This window comes from Rutilus rutilus, assembly GCF_951802725.1.
Source record: "Rutilus rutilus genome assembly, chromosome: 5".
NCBI lineage: Eukaryota > Metazoa > Chordata > Actinopteri > Cypriniformes > Leuciscidae > Rutilus > Rutilus rutilus.
Window position 1 is genome coordinate 28,563,188 of NC_140213.1, and position 22,514 is coordinate 28,585,701.

Below are 22,514 nucleotides of genomic sequence, written 5' to 3' on the forward strand. Positions count from 1 at the left end.
CCCGACTGCTAGCAGCAAATCTCTCCGACTGGTTAAATCCAGCCGCAGCCCATCACACCTTTTGTTTCCAGAGACACAAGCTGAACTAATTAACCAGCTGATTAACTGATCCCTCACCTCATTAATGAGTTGATTAACTAAGCTCCGGTGTAATTGTGTTTTCCTCAGGACCTGGAGCGAACGCACAGGGAGCTTGAGGAAGAAGACCTGGATGAAGCTCTTCCTCTCCCAGAGGATGATGTGGAAGACTTGTCGGAGTACAAATTTGCCAAGTACTCTGCCACATATTTCCAGGGCACGACCACTCACACTTACGTGCGCCGCCCGCTCAAACAGCCGTTACTGTTTCACGAGGACGAAGGAGATCAGCTGGTATGTGACCTTTGACTTATGACACTCAAACGCACTTTAGATGTTAGAAAGTTGTCTTATGTTGTCTATGTAATGATGCTGTCTTCTAAGATGCCTGCATTTCTAAAAGAAACATTGCATGTATCCTTCACATAGGATTGATCTATCTGTCTATCTGTCTGTCTGTCTATCTATTCAATATTTGTATAAATATACTATACATGTATATAAATACTATATCTAAAAACTTTATAGCTTTTTTAAAACAAATGTAAATGTATATTTTATATAAAATACATATTTTAATAAATATAAATGTATTTAAAAGTGAAAATATATATGTGAACATAATATATTTATATATATATATATATATATATATATATATATATATATATATGAAAAGCTATGTATAAAAACGCTAACAATTCACATTGTCTATTTGTTAACATTAGTTAATGCATTAACTAACATGAACTAACAATGAGCAATACATTTGTTACAGTATTTATTAATCTTTGTTAATGTTATAAAAATACTGTCGTTCATTGTTTGTTCATGTTAGTTTTTTTGTAATGTATTAGTAAATGTTGAAATTAATATTAACTAAGATTAATAAATGCTGTAGAAGTATTGTTCTTTCTTAGTTCATGTTATCTAATGTTAACTAATGAAACCTTTAATGAATATTTTCAAAATAAAATATAAATAGTAAAATACTGAATATTTAAATATATAATATATTTAAAATATTTACATGTACTGTAGTATATATTAAATGACATACCAATTATATACAATTATATAATATATATATTTTTTTAAATATGTATACAAACATGTTTACATAAATACACTTTTAATAAATATAAATGTTTTATATATATATATACACAGTGTACATATATATGTACATATATATGTGTATACTCAGTATTAGAACGTATATACATTTAAATGTTTTATGATAAATATTGTCTAAATATTGAATATTTTTACTAACTTGTGACTGTTAGTAAATGATGATGTGAATTCATCACATCATTAGATGATGTGAATGAGATTTAATTGTTCGTATATAAATGTTTGTGTACTCCTCGTCCTGCAGGCTGCTCTGGCCGTGTGGATCACGATTCTCCGGTTCATGGGTGACCTTCCAGAACCCAAATACCACACGGCCATCAGCGACGGCAGCGAGAAGATTCCTGTCATGACCAAGATCTACGAGACGCTTGGCAAGAAAACCTACAAGAGAGAGCTGCAGGCTCTGCAGGGAGAAGGAGAGGTACTGGAGACAAAGAAAGAGTGAAGGAGAAGATTACTAATACACTGGGATAAATGAGGCAACATTAATGCACGTTTTCATGATTTATAAGTCACTTTATGCGTCCATCTCTTACAGAACACTCACATTGACAGTCACAAAAAGAGCAGTGTGCGTCACAAGCTGGTGTCGCTCACCCTGAAGAAGAAGTCGAAGATTACAGAGGAGGTGAGTGATGCTGTTACCATGGTGATTTTATCATGGTTCACCTCCTTATTCCTTTCTTTCCACAAGCTCTCTTTTAGTTTTTGAACTCGGTGACCCTCTTAAGACAGTGATTTCACAGGTATGAGCTACTTCTATGCAGATATTCATTCCCCTGTCAGCAAAAGGAGGTTATTAGGTGTCATGAACTTTCCTTCCACCAACCAGATGTGAAAGAACCAATCGGCTATTAATTGCACAAAAAATAACAATTAACTGGATGAAACCACAACCACCAAAAGTGGGTCACTGGATAAAAAAGCTTAGATCTGTCTTTAAATGGACACACAACATTTTTATACAAAGGTAGACACCTGTTATTATGAATCTTGATGCATTGAAAATGAACTGATCTGTATGGAATTTGAACCCATTCCCCTGCTGAACCTTTTATTTAAGTCTCCAGCTTCTCTTATACATTTTCACTGTTTAATGGTGACTATTATCTTGTCTGGCCTAATGTTCCCCTTCTTACTCCCTAGACGTTTAATAGCCAAAGAGGGCCGTAACACCATCTCATCATGCTTTTTGTGTTTTCTTCCATTTCTTTTGCTCCATCATGCATGCCGGGCCACTGCTATTGTCAATGAATGTTTAGCTCATTGTTAGTAATTTGTATAAAATTAAAGTTTAAAAAGAATAACCAATCAGCTTCCTCAGAAACAAAACATCTTGACTTTAAAGAAGACTGATCGATTTAGTAACTTTGACATCTACTGTACTATAGCTATTAAACGAGTGTACAGTTGTTATATAAATGCTTCATTCATTCATTCATTCAAATAAATGTCCGTCTTTGTTGTGGCTATTTTGGTGGATTGCATTAAAAAAAAATTTGTTTTAAACAAATCTCTTTTGTATTTCCAGTGCTTTATCTGATGTATTTTGTTCATTTCAAACCTGATCCTGATTTAAAGTATTTTCCTCTTTTTTTTCTCTAGGTGACGAAGCGTCTGAATGATGGTGAATACACAGTCCATGGAAACAGCATGCTGGAGGACCGACCCACATCCAATCTGGAGAAGCTACACTTTATCATCGGCAACGGCATCCTTCGCCCAGGCTTGAGGTCAGGCAATGGATATGAAAAAATATAATATACATTTAATCACCCACACAAAAAAAAGAAATATATATGTACACACACACACACACAAATATTTATATATTTATCTGATGGCTTATAAATCATAATGTAAAATGTACAAATGCAGAAAGTTCTGTGTGATGGGTAGGTTTAGGGGTAGTGTTAGTGTAAGGGGATAGAATATACAGTTTGTAATGTACAGCATAAAATTCAGTGTCTATGGAAAGTCCTCATAAAACATGTAAACCAAGTGTGTGTGTGTGTGTGTAACAACCCAAACAACCCTAAACAATCCTCTTCCTGCTGTTTGTTCCAGAGATGAGATCTACTGTCAGATCTGTAAGCAGCTGACCCAAAATCCCTCTAAAAGCAGTCACGCCCGCGGCTGGATCCTCATGTCTCTGTGTGTCGGCTGCTTCGCTCCATCCGAGAAGTTTGTGAAGGTTAGAAATGCTGCTCATTTATAAACTCTTTTCTTTTGTCACTCTTCACACTATCTTCTCTTCTCGTTTCCTCTTCTTACATGTAGCTTTATCTGTGATCGGAGCATCTGTAATATTTCAACCACAGACAAATACTTTAATCATTTCTGGTAAATATTTAGGTACTTACTAATATATGGGTACATTTATTTGACCATAAGATACTCAGGAAATTGCACAGTTTTCAAGGTTAAAAAATTTCACTGCTGTCAAAATGTATTATAGAAGTACAGTACATGTGCTTTGACTTTGCCAATATGTTTGCAGAAACCAAGATATTTTAATGTGAAAGCAGCTTCTGACACTCTCTAAAGTTCCATTAAGCTACATTAAAAATAATTTGAGATATATATCTGTATATTAACCTTATTATTTATTATTCTCAGGTTAGGTAAAGTATATCGAGTCTGGCCTAAATTATAAGCATTTTAAATTACTTACACTTTGGTCTGAAGACATCTCTGTGGTTCGTTCTTGCTCAAAGCCTTACAACACTAAAAATCAACGCCTCGTTAGTATATTGTAATCAATATTATTTTTTAATAATAAACAAAAATGTAAAGCCAAAAAAAACAATTTAGTATAACAACATTATTATATTGTGCGCACAATTTACTTAAAACAAGGGAACAAATCAGTAAATCGCCCCAGTGAGTTTCCGGTGGTTAATTCTGACCAATTATGATTATGATTATTGAAAGTTCATTATGTCTTCCTGTAGTACCTGAGGAACTTCATCAGTGAGGGTCCTCCGGGTTACGCTCCCTATTGCGAGGAGAGACTGAGGAGAACGTTTGTGAACGGGACAAGAACACAACCACCATCCTGGCTAGAGCTTCAGGTATCAATAACTGATTTTACTGATGATATCTGCTCTATTAATAACCAGTATAGTTCTGCTGCTTTTTTCCATGCAACAAAAGCTGACAAGTGACTCTGTCAAACTCCAGGCACAATAAAAGCAGTCCATATGATGTCTTCTTTTCACAATTTTATCCAAGGCCACAAAATCAAAGAAGCCGATAATGCTACCTGTGACGTTTATGGACGGAACCACAAAAACACTTTTGACGGACTCTGCGACCACAGCCATGGAGCTCTGCAACGCACTGTCCGACAAGATCAGCCTTCAGGATCGGTTCGGCTTCTCGCTGTACATTGCTCTGTTTGATAAGGTACACTCACTCACAACCAACATCGTTTTGGTTCAGTTATTGTGTTCTGTTGTTCAATTTAACCCTATGAAACCTACTGTATCATATTCGATACGCAAATTTTTAAGGCTTCTAAATGATCAACATGACCAAATCTTGTGGAAAACCTGCTTCACGCAATCTACTTCATGCCTTCTGTCGTCTGATTGATAGTTTATATTTTTATTAGCAAGTAAAAGGCCTTTTAGTGTAATTCTAAAAACGTCCACCTTAAGGTTCACGTGTCTTTACTGATTTTTATAAAGAGAACATAAGAATAACTTTTATATTGCTAGTAATATTTCAGGATGAAAACTTACTGGACTGAAGCAACTTAGGTTTAATTGATTATCCATACATTTTTTTTTTTTTTTTTATCGTGTTAAAATGTGAGAATCAAATATAATCTATCAGGAACCTTTATTTGTTCATCCCGTAATCATCATTGCATTGCATTGTATGTTTTAAAACTACAGAGGTTTGATCATAAAACTAAATATTTTAAATATTTATATTTAAATATAACATTTAAATATTTTACTAAGAATATTATTGGCAGAAACAGAATGACAGCTGATATTTATATGCATTTTTTGCAAGTACTTGCTATACTTTTAGAAAGATCTCACTGATTTATATTACAAGCTATCAGAATCTTACTTTTTGGCCATATAAATATCAGCATCTGCACTAAATTGCTTGTTGTTTTTTTTTGCGCTTAATAAAATTCAGGTGTTTTTCTCCTCCATATTCTTATACTACATGAGCCATTTAGCCTACATGAGCCAAAAAACTTTTTTTTACATTTTTTACATATATTTTGTTTAAAGTTTCAATAAACATATATACAGTGAGGAAAATAAGTATTTGAACACCCTGCTATTTTGCAAGTTCTCCCACTTGGAAATCATGGAGGGGTCTAAATTGTCATTGTAGGTGCATGTCCACTGTGAGAGACATAATCTAAAAAAAAAAAAATCCAGAAATCACAATATATGATTTTTTAACTATTTATTTGTATGATACAGCTGCAAATAAGTATTTGAACGCCTGAATATTGATATGATCATATGTGGGATGATCAGCTAGAATTCTGACCCTCAAAGACCTGTTAGTCTGCCTTTAAAATGTCCACCTCCACTCCATTTATTATCCTAAATTAGATGCACCTGTTTGAGGTCGTTAGCTGCATAAAGACACCTGTCCACCCCATACAATCAGTAAGAATCCAACTACTAACATGGCCAAGACCAAAGAGCTGTCCAAAGACACTAGAGACAAAATTGTACACCTCCACAAGGCTGGAAAGGGCTACGGGGAAATTGCCAAGCAGCTTGGTGAAAAAAGGTCCACTGTTGGAGCAATCTAGGGCTGTCCCCGACTATGGATTTTCATAGTCGAATCAGAATCGTCATGTCTTGCCTATAGTCGACTAATAGTCGAATCATGTGTATGGGGGCGGGGCTTTAACGTTTCAAAGCCGCGATGTACAGAAAATCACACAAAGCTATAGAAGAAAATGTATAAAAACATTTTGGATCAATAAAACTAAGAAATAACATAAATAACTCCAGAAAGGCCACACTGCAGACAGGATTTGCATTTCACATGCAAATCAAATTAAATCGGCTAAATTACCTGTGCGAGCAGGCCAGCCTACAGCACAACATCGATGCACCGAAAAAATAAACAATTAATTTACAAAATTAAATTAGAACAGAATATACCTTTCTAATAAATAAAAATACAAAACGAAATAAATCAGAATCAAGTCACAAGATGAGGAGCAAATGTGTGCAAAATGCCTAAAGTGCAGGGGAACATATATTCAAAACACAAGCCACAAATAGTTAGATTAGATAACCCTGACAGATTAATAAATAAAATAAAAATAAAGAAATGATTAAAATAACGATAGTAGCCAGAATTTTCAACTTTGTCTTTTTAACTGCAGAAACAATAAATGCTAAACTGGAGGCAGTCTTTTTAGCTAAAAATGTTCACAGCATCCAAAAATCAAATTAATACCGGCTGAAAAGTTTTGAAATCACTTGTACCCTACCTGATCGAGAGAACAAATCCAATCTTTCACTCTGTCTGTGTCCGTTGGAGTCTTTTCAAATTGTGCGCGCGGATAAAATACATTCTAACGTGAAACCCAGTCTATGCATGAAACGTGTTAACGTTGGCCGGCAGAAGTGCGATCATGGTTTTCCTGATGCTAAATCCAGCCTTGGAGAATATCCTTTCTGATGGTGTACATCCACACTTTAGATTTTCTTATCCCAGACATTGTTAAAGATTCAAATCCTTGCCGCGAAGACGCTCCTCTGTCGGTCACGGCTTGAAAGTGAAACTTAAATCTGTCACGGGGTGTTTGGATTTATTCACGCACGTTAAAAAATATTTATTAAAAGCTTCTTTCTTTGCACATTTGTATATACAGCATTATCATAATAGGCTGAATATTAACGAATTGACATAAAAGCTAGTTCTATGTGAAATCAGACATTGAGCGCCCTCATATAGCCAAAGTGGCAATGATCCTCGTTTCATAACACCTCCGCGAAGATTCGACCGTGAGATCGGTAGTCGAATCAGGCTCCTCCTATCGAAGCATCGAATCTTCGACTATTCGGGGTCACCCCTAGAGCAATCATTAGAAAATGGAAGAAGCTAAACATGACTGTCAATCTCCCTCGGACTGGGGCTCCATGCAAGATCTCACCTCGTGGGGTCTCAATGATCCTAAGAAAGGTGAGAAATCAGCCCAGAACTACACGGGATGAGCTGGTCAATGACCTGAAAAGAGCTGGGACCACCGTTTCCAAGGTTACTGTTGGTAATACACTAAGACGTCATGGTTTGAAATCATGCATGGCACGGAAGGTTCCCCTGCTTAAACCTGCACATGTCAAGGCCCGTCTTAAGTTTGCCAATGACCATTTGGATGATCCAGAGGAGTCATGGGAGAAAGTCATGTGGTCAGATGAGACCAAAATAGAACTTTTTGGTCATAATTCCACTAAACGTGTTTGGAGGAAGAAGAATGATGAGTACCATCCCAAGAACACCATCCCTACTGTGAAGCATGGGGGTGGTAGCATCATGCTTTGGGGGTGTTTTTCTGCACATGGGACAGGGCGACTGCACTGTATTAAGGAGAGGATGACCGGGGCCATGTATTGCGAGATTTTGGGGAACAACCTCCTTCCCTCAGTTAGAGCATTGAAGATGGGTCGAGGCTGGGTCTTCCAACATGACAATGACCCGAAGCACACAGCCAGGATAACCAAGGAGTGGCTCTGTAAGAAGCATATCAAGGTTCTGGCGTGGCCTAGCCAGTCTCCAGACCTAAACCCAATAGAGAATCTTTGGAGGGAGCTCAAACTCCGTGTTTCTCAGCGACAGCCCAGAAACCTGACTGAGCTAGAGAAGATCTGTGTGGAGGAGTGGGCCAAAATCCCTCCTGCAGTGTGTGCAAACCTGGTGAAAAACTACAGGAAACGTTTGACCTCTGTAATTGCAAACAAAGGCTACTGTACCAAATATTAACATTGATTTTCTCAGGTGTTCAAATACTTATTTGCAGCTGTATCATACAAATAAATAGTTAAAAAATCATACATTGTGATTTCTGGATTTTTTTTTAGATTATGTCTCTCACAGTGGACATGCACCTACGATGACAATTTCAGACCCCTCCATGATTTCTAAGTGGGAGAACTTGCAAAATAGCAGGGTGTTCAAATACTTATTTTCCTCACTGTATATTCTGACTGTTATTTTATTTGTCAGGCTTTACAGGGTTAAGCTTTTTTTGGACTCTGTTTGTGTCAGGTTTCGTCTCTGGGCAGCGGTAACGATCACGTGATGGACGCTGTTTCCCAGTGTGAGCAGTACGCTAAAGAGCAGGGCGCTCAGGAGCGTAACGCCCCCTGGAGGTTGTTCTTCAGAAAGGAGATATTCACACCCTGGCACGACCCAGCGGAGGACGCCGTCGCTACAAACCTTGTCTACCAGCAGATTGTGCGTGGCGTCAAGTTTGGCGAATACCGCTGTGATCGGGTATGAACATCAGACGCAGAAAACAAGCCAATAAATTGAGTTATCATTCACACTATATTTCTAAGGAGGGAATATTCTCTTTCTCTGCATCTTTTGCTTTTGCTTTTTGTCTGTGTTTTTCTACTCTTCTGTTTCTCCTTTTCCTCTTTTGATTATCTTTATTTGTCTTCGCACATCTATTTTTCTTGCACTCTTTCTGTATCTTGTTTCTTCCGGGAGGAGGAGGATCTAGCGGAGCTGGCGTCGCAACAGTACTACGTGGACTACGGCTCTGAGATTCTTGTGGAACGCCTGTTAAGTCTTATTCCATCCTACATCCCGGACAGAGAGATCAGCTCGGCCAAAACCGTGGAGAGATGGGCTCAGTTCATAATGGCTGCACACAAAAAGGTTGCAAAAGTTCATCTCAACAGTCACATGAATGGACTTAATGGGATAGTTCACCCACAAATGTATATTATGTCATCATTTACTCACCCTCAAGTTGTTCCAAACCTGTATGAATTTCTTTCTTCTGCTGAACACAAAAGAAGATATTTTGAAGAATGTTGGTAACCAGACAGTTGATGGACCTCACTGAGTTCCATAGTATTTTTTTTCTTCATATTTTTGGTTACCCATATTCTTCAAAATGTCGTCTTTTGTGTCCAGAAGGTTTGGAACAACTTGAGGGTGAGTAAATGATGACAGAATTTTCAATTTTGGGTGAACTATCCTTCTAAGGCCCATTCACACCAAGGATGATAGCTATGACGATATTGATAAAGTTATAGTTGTAAAAATCACTCTGAATGAAAAAGAATATCAGAGTCCACACCACAACTATAACAATGACGGGACAGAGAAACAATATAGTTAGAATCACTTAAACAATGATTTTTTTCCAGCCGATGAATGATAAAACATTGGCAGCCAATCAGAATTCATCCTGCTGTAAAGAGCTTTAGCATTTTTTAGTTATCATTCTTGGTGTGAACAGGCCTTAGATGTGATATTTGGAATGGAAGACTAGTCTACTGCATACTGTGTTGTATATTCAGTAGTGTATGCTACCTGCTATTTTTTTTTAAATAGCATGTAGTATGACATGATAAATGTTTTAAAGAGTAATGTGCTATATTGTGCCACATGATTTCACTAATTGCATTCAGCAAGTGGTGTCCAGTCGAGAAAATCTCACAATACTTGTCAAGAACATCTCCAGGTCATATTTCACCCAAAACATAAAAATGTTTAAAAAAATTATATATATATATATATATATATAGTATAAAATGAAGAGAATGAGAATTCAATTAGTTGTCACGAATAGGCTTTAAAACAGAAATCTTAAAAAGGCTTAAAAATGTAAAGAAACATAAATTTTTGTGTAAAGAAATGAAAGCCTATTTTAGGGCCCAGGCCATATTTTAGAAAAAAAAAAGAAATTATGTTTTGCATTAAGAAACGTCTATTTTAGGATCATTAAGATTTTCTATATTTGTATCATTATTTTTCAAGAAAATTGATTACATTTGAGAGAAAAAAATCTCATTGTCTGTATAAAATAGCGCATATGATAAAAATGCTAAAATCGTAAAAAAAAAAAATTGGGGGGATAAAATGTGTCTTAGACATGTTTTTGTTAGACTAGCAATGTTTTGTCTTAACTTTTGGCAGTTCGGTCAAATGAGTCAAGAAAAACCCTTTCAGTGTTATAAAATACTGCTGCTGATATTACTGTCGGTTCATTCGTCACATTGGAAATGGAAAGTCATTGCAGCACATTGCATTGTGGGATACAGTATCTCACAGTGTACTTCGGTTGAATTCTGCACATTTTTGCAGTATTTAATGCAAATAGTAAGTAAACCCCATGCACAGTATACACACTGCATACTTCTTTCCTTCAAAAGTAGTAGGTAGGATGCCATTTTGAACTCAGTCATCAGTATGACTCAGTATTTGAATTGTCACACTACAATCAAAGAAGTTTTTAGGGGAATCACCTTAACTATATTAGTTTACGAGAACTAACAATGAAAAATACATTTCAACATTTACTAATACATTATTAAAATCTACATTTATGTCTGTTAATATTATTTAATGATCCTCAGCTAACATGAACTAACAATGAATTTTAAAGATGAATAAAAACTGTAACAAATGTATTGCGCATTGTCAGTTAGTTTGTAAAATGTTAGCGTTGTTAGTAACACATTGTGTTGTGTGTGTAGGGAATCTACACTCAGAAGAGGGTGGACCCTCAGAAAGTGAAGGAGGAAGTCGTGGATTTTGCTCGTTATAAGTGGCCTTTGTTATTCTCAAGATTCTACGAGGCCTTTAAATTCTCAGGTATTTCTTGCACAATTTATGTCACATTAATAAGGTTCTTGTGTTTTGTTCTGCATGTTTACAGATGGGTTTGATATATTGAATCTGTTTGAAGGTCCTAGCCTACCCAAGAATGACGTGATAGTGGCTGTAAACTGGACAGGCGTTTACTTTGTGGACGAGCAAGAGCAGGTTCTTTTGGAGCTTTCTTTCCCAGAGATCACCGGTGTGTCCAGCAGCAGGTATGGGTTTCACAGAGACTAGTTTGGAGGTTTGATATGATTTGAGCTTTGAAGATAAAAGCCTCTGTGTTTTCCAGAGGGGGGAAGCTTCAGGCCCAGAGCTTCACGTTAGCCACCATCAAAGCAGAGGAGTACACATTCACCTCTAATAATGCAGAGGACATCCGGGACCTGGTGGTCACCTTCCTAGAGGGTCTCAGGAAGAGATCCAAGTTTGTTGTGGCCTTACAGGACAACCCCAGTCCAGGTTAAAGAAGCACAAACACATCGTATCAATGGACTTTTACACTTTTTTTCTTTCATTTAAACAAATAAATCTTTAAAATACATGTCCAGATTAAATTTCAGACAAAAATCAATAGAATTTTTTTTTGAAATTATATTTTGCGTAAAGAAGCCTATTTTAGGGCCTGGGAAGAAAAATATATATAATTGTTTATTTCATCCTAAAATCAAAAGAATTTTTTTTTTTTTTTTTTACATTAGTTAACTAGAACTAACAATTGACAATACTTCTACATACTACATCAGTCAATGTTAATTTCAAGATTTACTACTACATTTTTAAAATAGAAAGTTGTATTTGTTAATAATAGTTCACAGCTACTAACCTGGTGTTATTAACTAACATTAACAAAAAATAATAAATGTTGTAAATGGCTTTTGGCTTGCTTAGTTGGGGACATTTAATATTCAACAATATTATTGATCTGCCTTACTTAAGGTGGACGATGACGCAATTTTCTTCTAGAAACAAACTTTATTTTCATGTTATCACTGTGAAGCTGCTTTGATACAATCTGTAAAAAGCGCTATATAAATAAAGGTGACTTGACTTGACTTGTTAGTTCATATTAGTTAATACATTGACTAATATTAACAAATGAGACGTTGTTGTAAAATGTTACCAAGAAAATATGAATTTTTTTTATGCATAAAGAAAATAAAACCTGTTTTAGGAACATGAAGATTTTTTGTGTTTGTGTAAAAAAAAAAAGAAAAATCATGACAATTAAGCACATTAATGAGGAAAAATATCTCGTTCTCTATATTAAATAATAATTATATTTTGTAATATATTATAAAATAATAAATAAACCTTTCTGGTCACAATACATAATTTTATTTTTATTTAGTTTTTTATTTATTTTACTTTATTTTATTTTATTTCTGATTTACATTTCTTTAGCATCACTTACAGTCATTCTCTTCCTTCATGTAACTCATTCATCCTGATCAGCTGGCGATGATTCGACGTTCCTGAGCTTCCTAAAAGGTGACCTCATTCTGCTGGACCAGGACTCGGGCGAGCAGGTCATGACGTCAGGCTGGGCCCACGGGATCAACGACAGAACCAAACAGAAAGGAGATTTCCCTGCCGACTGTGTTTATGTGCTGCCCACAGTCGTTAGACCTGCACCTGAAATCGTGGTACTGATTTTTTAAAATATTATGTTCAAAGGTCGTTGCATATTTATCATTTTAGTCTTGTATGATTCATGTCTCTACTTAAACCTTCTCCCTTTCTCTGTCCCTGTCTTGTGTTCTTTCTCTCTCTCTTGTGCACTCTCTGTGACTTTACGGCTCAGGCTTTGGTTACCATGACACCAGACCAACGTCAGGAGTCAATCCGGATTTCCCATGTCCCTATAACGGAGTCGGAGGAGAGGATAAAGCCGTACACTCTGGAGGAATTCTCATATGACTACTTCAGGTGAACAGACACCACTTCTGTCCCTACATCGTCTCTGGCTGTTTTAAATAATAAAATACATGGTTGGACTCATGGACTCTTATTAGAAGTCTTTACTTTTTATTTGATTTTAAAGGCAAAACAAAATTGTCCCCATTTTCTTTCTTTATAAATGTCCCTGGTCTTATTGTGCACTATTCATCATTGCAGGTTATTCTAAAGAAAATACAATTTAATTTGACAAAGAAAGCAAAGAATATACACAATTAACTCATGCAAATACGTATACATGACCCTCATTGACCCTGGACCCTCTCCACTCATCCAGGCCTCCTCCCAAACACACTCTCAGTAGAGTGATGATCACCAAGAACCGCGGGAAGGACAAACTGTGGAGCTGCACTCGAGAACCCATCAAGCAGGCCCTTCTGAAGAAGTGTGTGGGCCATGAGGAGCTTTCCCAGGAGGCCTGCATGGCTTTCATTGATATCCTTCAGACCCGGGATGCATGAAAACTTTTTTGTTCTTCATATTTTGGGCTGACCTGGGCCTTGAAATAGGCTTTATTTTCTATATGCAAAATATAATTTCATATTATTTTCTTTTGATTTTAGGCTAAAATATAACATTTTGCCTGATATTGTATTTATTTTAAACGTTAAATATTAAAAATGTTCTTTTGCTAGAGAGTAATTTGGTTTTATTCCTGAAGTCCAGCGGTGGTGCAAATCCAGCTTTTAATGTTGTTTATATGTCTATGTGGTGTTTTTAATATGCTTTAAGACAAATCATGTGCAATATGCAAGTCAATAACATTGCTGAGTATTTTCTCCTTAAAACTGCAGTGAACCAAAGACAGTCTCAAAACCGCGGTTTGAAATCGCTGGTGTTTCTGATGTCACAAACTACCTCGTAACCAATCACGTTTAAGTGTGATCGTCACCGAGTGGATCTCTGAGCTGTTGTGAGTGTGTGGAGGCGGGGCTAATTTGCATATTCACAGAACCATGTATACTAAATGAGGCAAGCGTGTAGAGTTACATTCATGCTATTTTAAGACATGAAGAATTTTTTTTCAAGGAAAAAAAACATTTAAATATGTCATTTTGGTGATTAAAGATGAGTTTTAATGGATACAGTTATTGACTGCAGGGGGACTTTAACACTATACGTTCATGGGTATTATCTTCTTTCTGAACGTTAATCATCCTTGACCTGCTCTCCTGCACCTATAATGAAATATATGGGTGATTATCCATCCAAGCGGACACGTTCTGTGAACGAGCTCACGGATCAGATCTTCGAGAGTGCGCTGAAGGCGGAGCCTCTTAAAGACGAGATCTTCTGCCAGATACTCAAACAAATGACTGACAATCACGTCAAGTATGTCCCTCCTTTAGACGCTGTGATTTCTTCCAATGACCACTACTGTTTTGAAAGAAGTATCTAATGCTCAGCCGTTTTAAAATGACCGTTTTCTATTTGAATACATTTTAAAGTGTAATTTATTATTGTGATGCAAAGCTGAATTTTCAGCATCATTACTCCAGTCTTCAGTGTCACATGATTCTTCAGAAATTATTATTATATGCTGATTTGCTGCTCAAGAAACATTTGTTATTATTATTATTATTAGTGCTTGGCAACGATTAATCTCGATTAATCACATCCAAAATAAAAGGTTGTTTACATAATAGATTTGTGTGTACTGTGTATAATTATTTTGTATATATAAATACACACACATGCAAGTATATATTTAAGAAAAATGTGTTATTTATATATAAAATATTTATATTTATATATAATATAAATATATATACAGTATATACATGCAAATATTTCTTAAATATATACATGCATATGTGAGTATTTATACAGTAGTCAACGTTTGAAGTGGATCAAAAAAGTTTATCAAAGTTGTCCTAAGACAAGAACGGGTATTGTTCAAAATTCATGTATAACTTTGATGAAAGGTTTTGATCCACTTCAAATGTTGACTACTACAAAATACAAATACAAAATAATTATACACAGTACACACATATATTATGTAAACACAAACTTTTATTCTGGCTGCGATTAATCGTTGCCCAGCACTAATTATTGTTATTATCCATGTTAAAAACATTTGTTCTGCTTCAGGTATTTTTTGTGGATACATTTTATTTTAGGATTAGATAGATATAGAGTTTTCAAATGAACAGTGTTTATTTGAAATATAAATCTTTTGTAACATTATGAAAGTCTTTACTCTCACTTTTGATCAATTTAATACATCCTTGCGAAGGTTTTAATTTCTTAATGACCCCAATCTTTTGCACAGTATTGTATGTTCTGCTCGCTGCGATTCATGATTGTTTAAATGCAATGTTTTGTCTGTTTGTGTAGGTACAGTGAGGAGAAGGGCTGGGAGTTGCTTTGGCTGTGTGCCGGTCTCTTTCCTCCCAGTAACGTCCTCTTACCACACGTCCAGAGGTTTCTACAGTCGAAGAAACATCACCCGTTGGCTCCTGACTGCATGCAGAGACTGCAGAAAGCTTTACGGTGACAACACTCCCTCACCTTACGTACAATTGCATGTACTGTACATGCACAAACAGGCATGCATATATTGTATCTAGAGCCTATTTATATTGCAAAGATAGTCATATCTGAAGTAGCATATATACCACGAAGACTTCTTAACGTACAATTTAGTCCATGTCAGAGGCATTTTGTCTGTTAGAGAGAACAGTAAATGTAGTGTGCCTGGTTTGTTGAACTGGCTTAGAAGGGCACTTCTAAGACCGCTTATTTATCTTATTATATATATATATATATATATATTTTTTATTCTTTGACAGTTTAGAATGGTTACAGCTGTTGTCTTCCTTCATATAACTTGCTTATCATGATCAGCTGGTGATATTTCACTGCTTTTGGAGAAGTAAAGACAACATAAACTCTCAGACATATGGTGCATTAAAGTCATGTCAGAAAGATCATATTTACGACTTGAAGCCATAATTATGTGTTAATTATTTAAACTCTTTGAGCCCCAGAGTAAGAAATGGTATGAAAGTAAAAGAGTAGCAAAACTCGAGAGCACGTAGATGTGAATTTGAGAACTTTTACAATAAATGTTCGTACTTGTATGCTTAAATTTACACTCACAGCTCCAATGTCAAAACCTGTAAAATACAAATCTGAAGTTAAATAAATGTTGAGATTTTCACTCACAGACATTCTAAATTTGAAGCTGCAGACAAGTAGTCACAAATGTATAAAATGCCATTCACAAAAATACAATGACTCAAATTCACATCTACATGCTCTTGAGTTTTGCTACTCTTTTACCTTCTTATTTATTAGTGATGCTTTCTAGTTCTGATGAATATGAGACGTCTGTCTGAGGAGTTTTATAGTGTGAATGACTCATCGTGGACGCCGTATGTTTGTTTGCGTGCAGGAACGGATCCCGAAAATATCCCCCTCACCTGGTCGAGGTGGAGGCTATTCAGCACAAGACCACACAGATCTTTCATAAAGTGTACTTCCCTGATGACACAGATGAGGTGAGATAGGCTTTCATATGCTTATGACTCATCAAACATATTGGGATCTTGCTGTTTTGACAGTGATTCAGAGGTCACAATGATATACTGAGAATCTTTTATGAATGCTAAAGTCAGAAATGAAAGCTTCACATTTCTGCTTTTAACCCTGTAAAGCCCGTATTCATTTAAATGCATTTGGAAGTGTTGGATACGGTCTTTGGATGGGTAAAGACAGACTGTGAAGGTTCCCGTTGTCTGTTTTCAGGCGTTTGAAGTGGAGTCCAGCACGAAGGCCAAAGACTTCTGCCTGAACATCTCCACCAGACTGCTGCTCAAATCACCTGAAGGCTTCAGTCTGTTTGTCAAGATCTCCGATAAGGTAAACATCACACTGTGAGGAAGAACAGCATCTGTGGGATTTCATGTAGCACATGTTCCTTAATCTTTTGTCCTTGAACAATCGTTCATGCCTAACCAACTCTAACCATTAACTAGGTAGGTTATGGGAATACAATAGTATACAATTCTTATCAAGATGAATATAATATTATTTGATCTGGTTTTATGCATTATAGGTGATAAGTGTACCTGAGGGAGATTTCTTCTTTGACTTTGTCCGCCATTTGACAGACTGGATTAAGAAAGCAAGACCCGCTAAAGAAGGTAATTCTACTCTGTTCATCTCTCATGTGCACTAACAAAACAATACATTCAAATTTTTTTGGATGCTCGGGGTCGGTAAGAGCTTTTTTCTTTCAAAAACATATAAAAATAAGGCTGCATTTATTTGATCAAAAATACAGTAAATACTGTTCTCTTAATGAATATGTTGAAATGTAATCTTCAGAGTCACATGATCCTTCAGAAATCATTCTAATGCTGATTTACTGCTCAAGAAACATTTCTTATTATTATCAATGTTGAAATCAGTTGTGCTGCTTCATATTTTTGTGTAAACCGTGATTTAAAAAAAAAAGTCCAAAAAGAATAGCATTTATTTGCAACATTGCAAGTGTCTTAACTGTCACTTTTGATTAATTTGAAAGCATGCTCCGTAAGTTAACACTGTAACGTAACGGCTCTTCCTCTGATGTTCAGGTATAGTGCCTTCATTGACCTACCAGGTGTTTTTCATGAAGAAGCTGTGGACGACCACAGTTCCAGGCAAAGACTCCTTCGCAGACTCCATCTTCCATTATTATCAGGTGAGCCTCATAAACATCCAAATACTACATCATGAAACCACAGACACTGGAATAAAAGCCTGAATTACATATATCAGCTTATCTTTATAACACTTCCCATGTAAAGGAACTTCCAAAGTATCTCCGTGGATACCACAAATGCTCCAGAGAAGAGGTTTTCCAGCTTGGCGCACTGATCTACCGGGTTAAATTTGAGGATGACAAATCCAACTTTCCCAGTATTCCCAAGATGCTGAAGGAGCTGATTCCTCAAGACCTGATTCGCCAGCTCTCGCCTGACGACTGGAAAAGGGTTTGTGTCACACTTTCAATGGCTGTGTGCGTCCTTTAAATACACATCCTTGTCGTTGGATTGACAAAATATACAATACAGTCAAACCAAAAATGATTCAGATATCATTTGTGATATTTTTTTTACTAGTGGGTGCAGGACACTGTAGCTCATTTATGTAAGTGAGGATAGCAAAATAAAGGAAACTGACATATTATACCCAAAAATTCTTCATACAGTGGACTACCAGTAAAATTGATTAAAATTTGGGACCAAAAATTATTCAGACACTTTGACCTGACCATGTTTTGCTTATGTGACTTTTCTTTAATTGCTAATGCAACCTTTTTACACCAAAGACGGAACAAAATGAAGCATTGCTTGGTAATTGGTTGACCTAAATTGGTATTATCCAATTGTGTTCTTAAATTTAACAGCGGACAGCTATTCGACCTAATTCATTTGTGAGACAGTCTAACCAGTTGGCCAAAACCAGTGAAATATCAACTGATTTGATAACTTTGATAGTTCTTGTCATATTTTATTACCATTTTCTAAACTATAGCGAATAAACTGTGAGAATGTGAGAAATGTTGAAGGTGTCTGAATACATTTTGCTTTGACTGTACATCATTTTTGTGATCCAATTGGCTTGTCCTCATCTGTTCCTTCTCATGTTGCAGTCGATTGTGGCGTTCTTCAACAGACAAGCTGGGAAATCAAGGGAGGAAGCCAAGCTGATGTTTCTGAAGCTCATTTTCAAATGGCCCACGTTTGGTTCAGCCTTTTTTGAAGTGAAGGTAACTGTGCTATATTAACTTGTGGTTTGGAAAGCTGCCATTTTCCTACTTGCTATGAGCTTTTGGAGCTCAGTGTTCAGCATGTGCTTTTTTCAAAACATTCAAAATGTCTTTTTTTCTTTGGATGGACCAATCAGTCTCTTTTGATATTTATATATTTGCAGCAAACCACCGAGCCACACTTCCCCGAGATCCTGCTGATAGCCATCAACAAATATGGAGTCAGCCTTATCGACCCCAAGAACAAGGTGTGTTTTCTTTCTCTTTTTGCTGTTTTGACGTGCTGCAAAGCTACAGTACTGTGAAAAGTACTGGCACTTGTGTTAAAATGCTGTAAAGTGAGAATGCTTTCAAAAATAAAATCACAAATTGAATTTATTTATGATTTAACTAGGATATTAACATATTAAGACTTTTGCACAGTACTGTGTGTATACATATATATATATATATATATATATATATATATATATATATAGTAAGGGGATTTACAGTCAAAAACCCCGAACCAGATAGGATGAATGAAGACCCGGAATCAGAATTATAATAAATGAAAGACATTTTTTACTGAAGATAGTTTGCAGTTTCATCTGCAGAAGTCAGCTTCAAGACTCACACAGGAGTTCGTAGGCCGCCCCGCTTACAGTTACAAAGATCACAGCGGTTATACCCTTCACCAAGGTCATTGCTTCAGGTTAAATGATTCTTATTGGCTAAGAAATAGATAAACATTAGTAATTTTCCACACATATACAGATAGACTGAAGCATATCTCCATCGATTACGCAGCTGACACTCGGACCCTGAAGTTAGGCGTCGTGACCTTCCAGGTCGCAGATTTGGGTTGCTGGGCACCAGCATGTCCAGAACAACAACTCAGTCAATCTCCAATAATGCCAGAGCTTCCTTAACCTGTAACCAAGAAGACTAACACACACACCGACACACAGCTTTTCCAAGGTTGGATCTGGCCAGGCTCTAACTATAAACAGGAGAGTCGTCTCAAAACATCAAGATAATACGTTCTTTCTCTCAAGGAAGAAGACACTTTAGTCTAACTGGAAAGTAAGGCTTTAACTGAGAAATGGTCCCTTAAACTATACACGTCAATGACTATAGTTGTCAGAGTACCCTAGAAAAGCAGATGTATGCATTGACACGTTGAAGACATTTCTCAAACAAAAAACGAGTCCATTTCATTTCTGGAAGCTGGGGTAAATGAGCAAGCACTGTTACTGCTTTCAGATATCAAATACAGACATTAGAGAATACATGAAAAGGACATTTTCGATAATCACACTGGTAACTTCTGTAACAAAGTAAAATATCATAAGCCTAGAGAAGTCATTCAACTCATGTGATGTTTAGAAGGAAAAATATTGATTAATACCTTGATTATAATCACTCATTACATATACATTTAAGCAGCAGTGGATTCCAGAATCCATCCACTTCAATATACACAGTAGTCAACATTTCAAGTGGATCAAAACCTTTCATCAAAGTTATACATGAATTTTGAACAATACCCGTTCTAGTCTTAGGACAACTTATATATACACAGACATATATATAAATGTAATTATGTTGAGTGTTTTGTCTTTTTTATTAGTCATTGTCTTTTTAATATGTGTATATATATTTTAGTTTTAGATTTTGTAGTATAAAGTTAAACTAAATGAAAATGAGAAATGTTGCTTTGGTAACTAGCTAAAATAAAACAAGTTTAAGAATAAACTAGAATGCATTGCAAACAAACTTATTTTAGTATTATTTATATACTATTATAGTATTAATTACACACTATTATTTATATTTAGTATTATATACATACTATTGTATGCTTTTATTTTATATTTTAGTTTTACAAAATGTATGTGCGTTTGTCATTTTTATTAGTTTTTTATATTATTTTAGGTAACGTTTATTTTTATTTCAAGCTACAATTTTTAATGGTGTGTTCCCAGTGTGCAGTGATGTTTGCGTTTCCTCTTTCCTTGATCCGCAGGATATTTTAACCACATATCCCTTCACGAAGATTTCCAACTGGAGCAGCGGGAACACGTACTTCCACATCACTATCGGGAACCTGGTTCAGGGCAGCAAACTTCTGTGTGAGACGTCACTGGTGAGAGAAACTCAATGGCAAACAGCAGCACAGTTGCATCATACTTTTTTAAGAAGAAGAAAATTTGATTTGCAAATGCTTTCTTCATAACAGGGCTACAAAATGGATGACCTGTTGACGTCCTACATTAGCCAGATGTTGACCACCATGAGCAAGCAGCGTAACTCCCGCGGCCACAGCAAGTGAACGTTTGATTGGCGTGAGGCGGTGGAGCTGGTGCGTCTGCTGCGCCCTATTGGTCGGCCCTGTAGCTGGGGGCGGGCCTTCGCGTCCCAGCTGTGGCGAATGAGCCGCACCCCCTCTGCCAGCTCCCAGGGCTCCGTGTACCCCGATGAAGACTCTTCATCTGCCTCCAGTGAGGATGACTACCTCTGAGCAAAGCTGAAGGGACTTTGCCTCCTTGAAATGGCGTGAAGAACCTGATTTATGTGTCTTTTGTTGGATGGTTTGCTCCAGAATATGTATTTTATGACTTAATGCACAATTTAGGTACCATTTAATACGGTTTGTGAAATCCAGCCAAGTCAAACATGAACTGGAATGGCTTCGTTACATGCATCGCAAAGCGTTCATCAACACTTTGGAAATGTCCGCTGTATTCCTCACAATCACTGCAGTGAACGAACAGTATTTGGATTCTTTAGGTGGTAAACAACACTGTAAATGCTGAGTTTCTGGGGGTTTTGACAGAATTCGAGAATTCTGTGATTTCAATTTAAGTTTTTAAAATATTGTTAAACTGCATGCCTTACTACTTTTTTGGGGGGGAATATTGGTAACTGTTTTTACAGGCTTGAAAATTTGTTACATGTTCAACATTCATGCAGCTATGACTTGTAGTGTACGTGTACTTTAGGAAGGAAAAAAGAGAATGGTAAAATACATGGCCTTATTTAAATATTGCATCCCTAGAAACAAGCCGAGAACTGTTTCAGATCGTATTTCACCCATTTCAAGCAAAATAAAGAAATTATATTTTGCATACAGGAAAATGAAATGTTTTTAGAAAGCTAGTTGTAGAAGTCTATTGGTTGCACTGCCTTTAAACACATTAGTAAAAAAAAGTGCATTATAGTGCATAAATATGTCCAGAAGCACTGGGCTTAATTGAGATTAAAAAAAAATTGTAGGCATTACATAGCATATACCATAAAAAATAAAAATCTTCATGCTTTTGAAACCAAGATTCAATGTAAAATTAAATTCTGTCTTTCTTTCTTTGAAATGATTTTGGGTTGAAATGTGACCTAGACATGTTTCCACGAGATTCGCCCAGTAGCTGATAAATAGATACGATAGAATGACGCCGTAGGTTTCCATTTTTGAAACTGTTGATGCTTGTGTATATTGGAAAGAGTAGGTTTGACCTGTTAGACTTTATATTCAGTTAATTTATGGCCTTTATTTGCACCAATATGTCCTTCAGCACAATTATTTGACTGACTCACTGTAACATCAGACACTATCCTGAACTACAGAACACGTCTGTTTCTTATGTTTGTGTGGTAATTAGCAGATAAAGTTCTGACTACTGTTATTTTGCCACTCTTTTATGTAACGCACCAGTTTAGTTATAAATAAAATTTTCTATTAAACATTCCTGTAAAAAGT

The 22,514-nt window shown here is 36.2% G+C and overlaps 1 protein-coding gene across 1 annotated transcript in view; it reads left to right on the plus strand.

The window, feature by feature from the left end:
• Positions 1-22,506, plus strand: part of myo7aa (myosin VIIAa) — a 42,886-nt gene extending 20,380 nt beyond the window's left edge. The window contains exons 22-47 of the mRNA XM_084410099.1: positions 169-372; positions 1,460-1,636; positions 1,754-1,843; positions 2,821-2,948; positions 3,283-3,409; positions 4,170-4,289; positions 4,450-4,623; positions 8,482-8,709; positions 8,932-9,099; positions 10,929-11,046; positions 11,141-11,267; positions 11,345-11,514; positions 12,508-12,698; positions 12,857-12,981; positions 13,289-13,446; positions 14,190-14,343; positions 15,352-15,507; positions 16,412-16,517; positions 16,765-16,878; positions 17,075-17,162; positions 17,598-17,704; positions 17,811-17,996; positions 18,659-18,775; positions 18,940-19,023; positions 20,784-20,903; positions 20,997-22,506. Of these exons, the coding sequence (XP_084266225.1) occupies positions 169-372; positions 1,460-1,636; positions 1,754-1,843; positions 2,821-2,948; positions 3,283-3,409; positions 4,170-4,289; positions 4,450-4,623; positions 8,482-8,709; positions 8,932-9,099; positions 10,929-11,046; positions 11,141-11,267; positions 11,345-11,514; positions 12,508-12,698; positions 12,857-12,981; positions 13,289-13,446; positions 14,190-14,343; positions 15,352-15,507; positions 16,412-16,517; positions 16,765-16,878; positions 17,075-17,162; positions 17,598-17,704; positions 17,811-17,996; positions 18,659-18,775; positions 18,940-19,023; positions 20,784-20,903; positions 20,997-21,089 (3,630 nt within the window). The 3' untranslated portion in view covers positions 21,090-22,506. The remainder of the gene's footprint in view (positions 1-168; positions 373-1,459; positions 1,637-1,753; positions 1,844-2,820; positions 2,949-3,282; positions 3,410-4,169; positions 4,290-4,449; positions 4,624-8,481; positions 8,710-8,931; positions 9,100-10,928; positions 11,047-11,140; positions 11,268-11,344; positions 11,515-12,507; positions 12,699-12,856; positions 12,982-13,288; positions 13,447-14,189; positions 14,344-15,351; positions 15,508-16,411; positions 16,518-16,764; positions 16,879-17,074; positions 17,163-17,597; positions 17,705-17,810; positions 17,997-18,658; positions 18,776-18,939; positions 19,024-20,783; positions 20,904-20,996) is intronic.
• Positions 22,507-22,514: the final 8 nt, after the last annotated feature.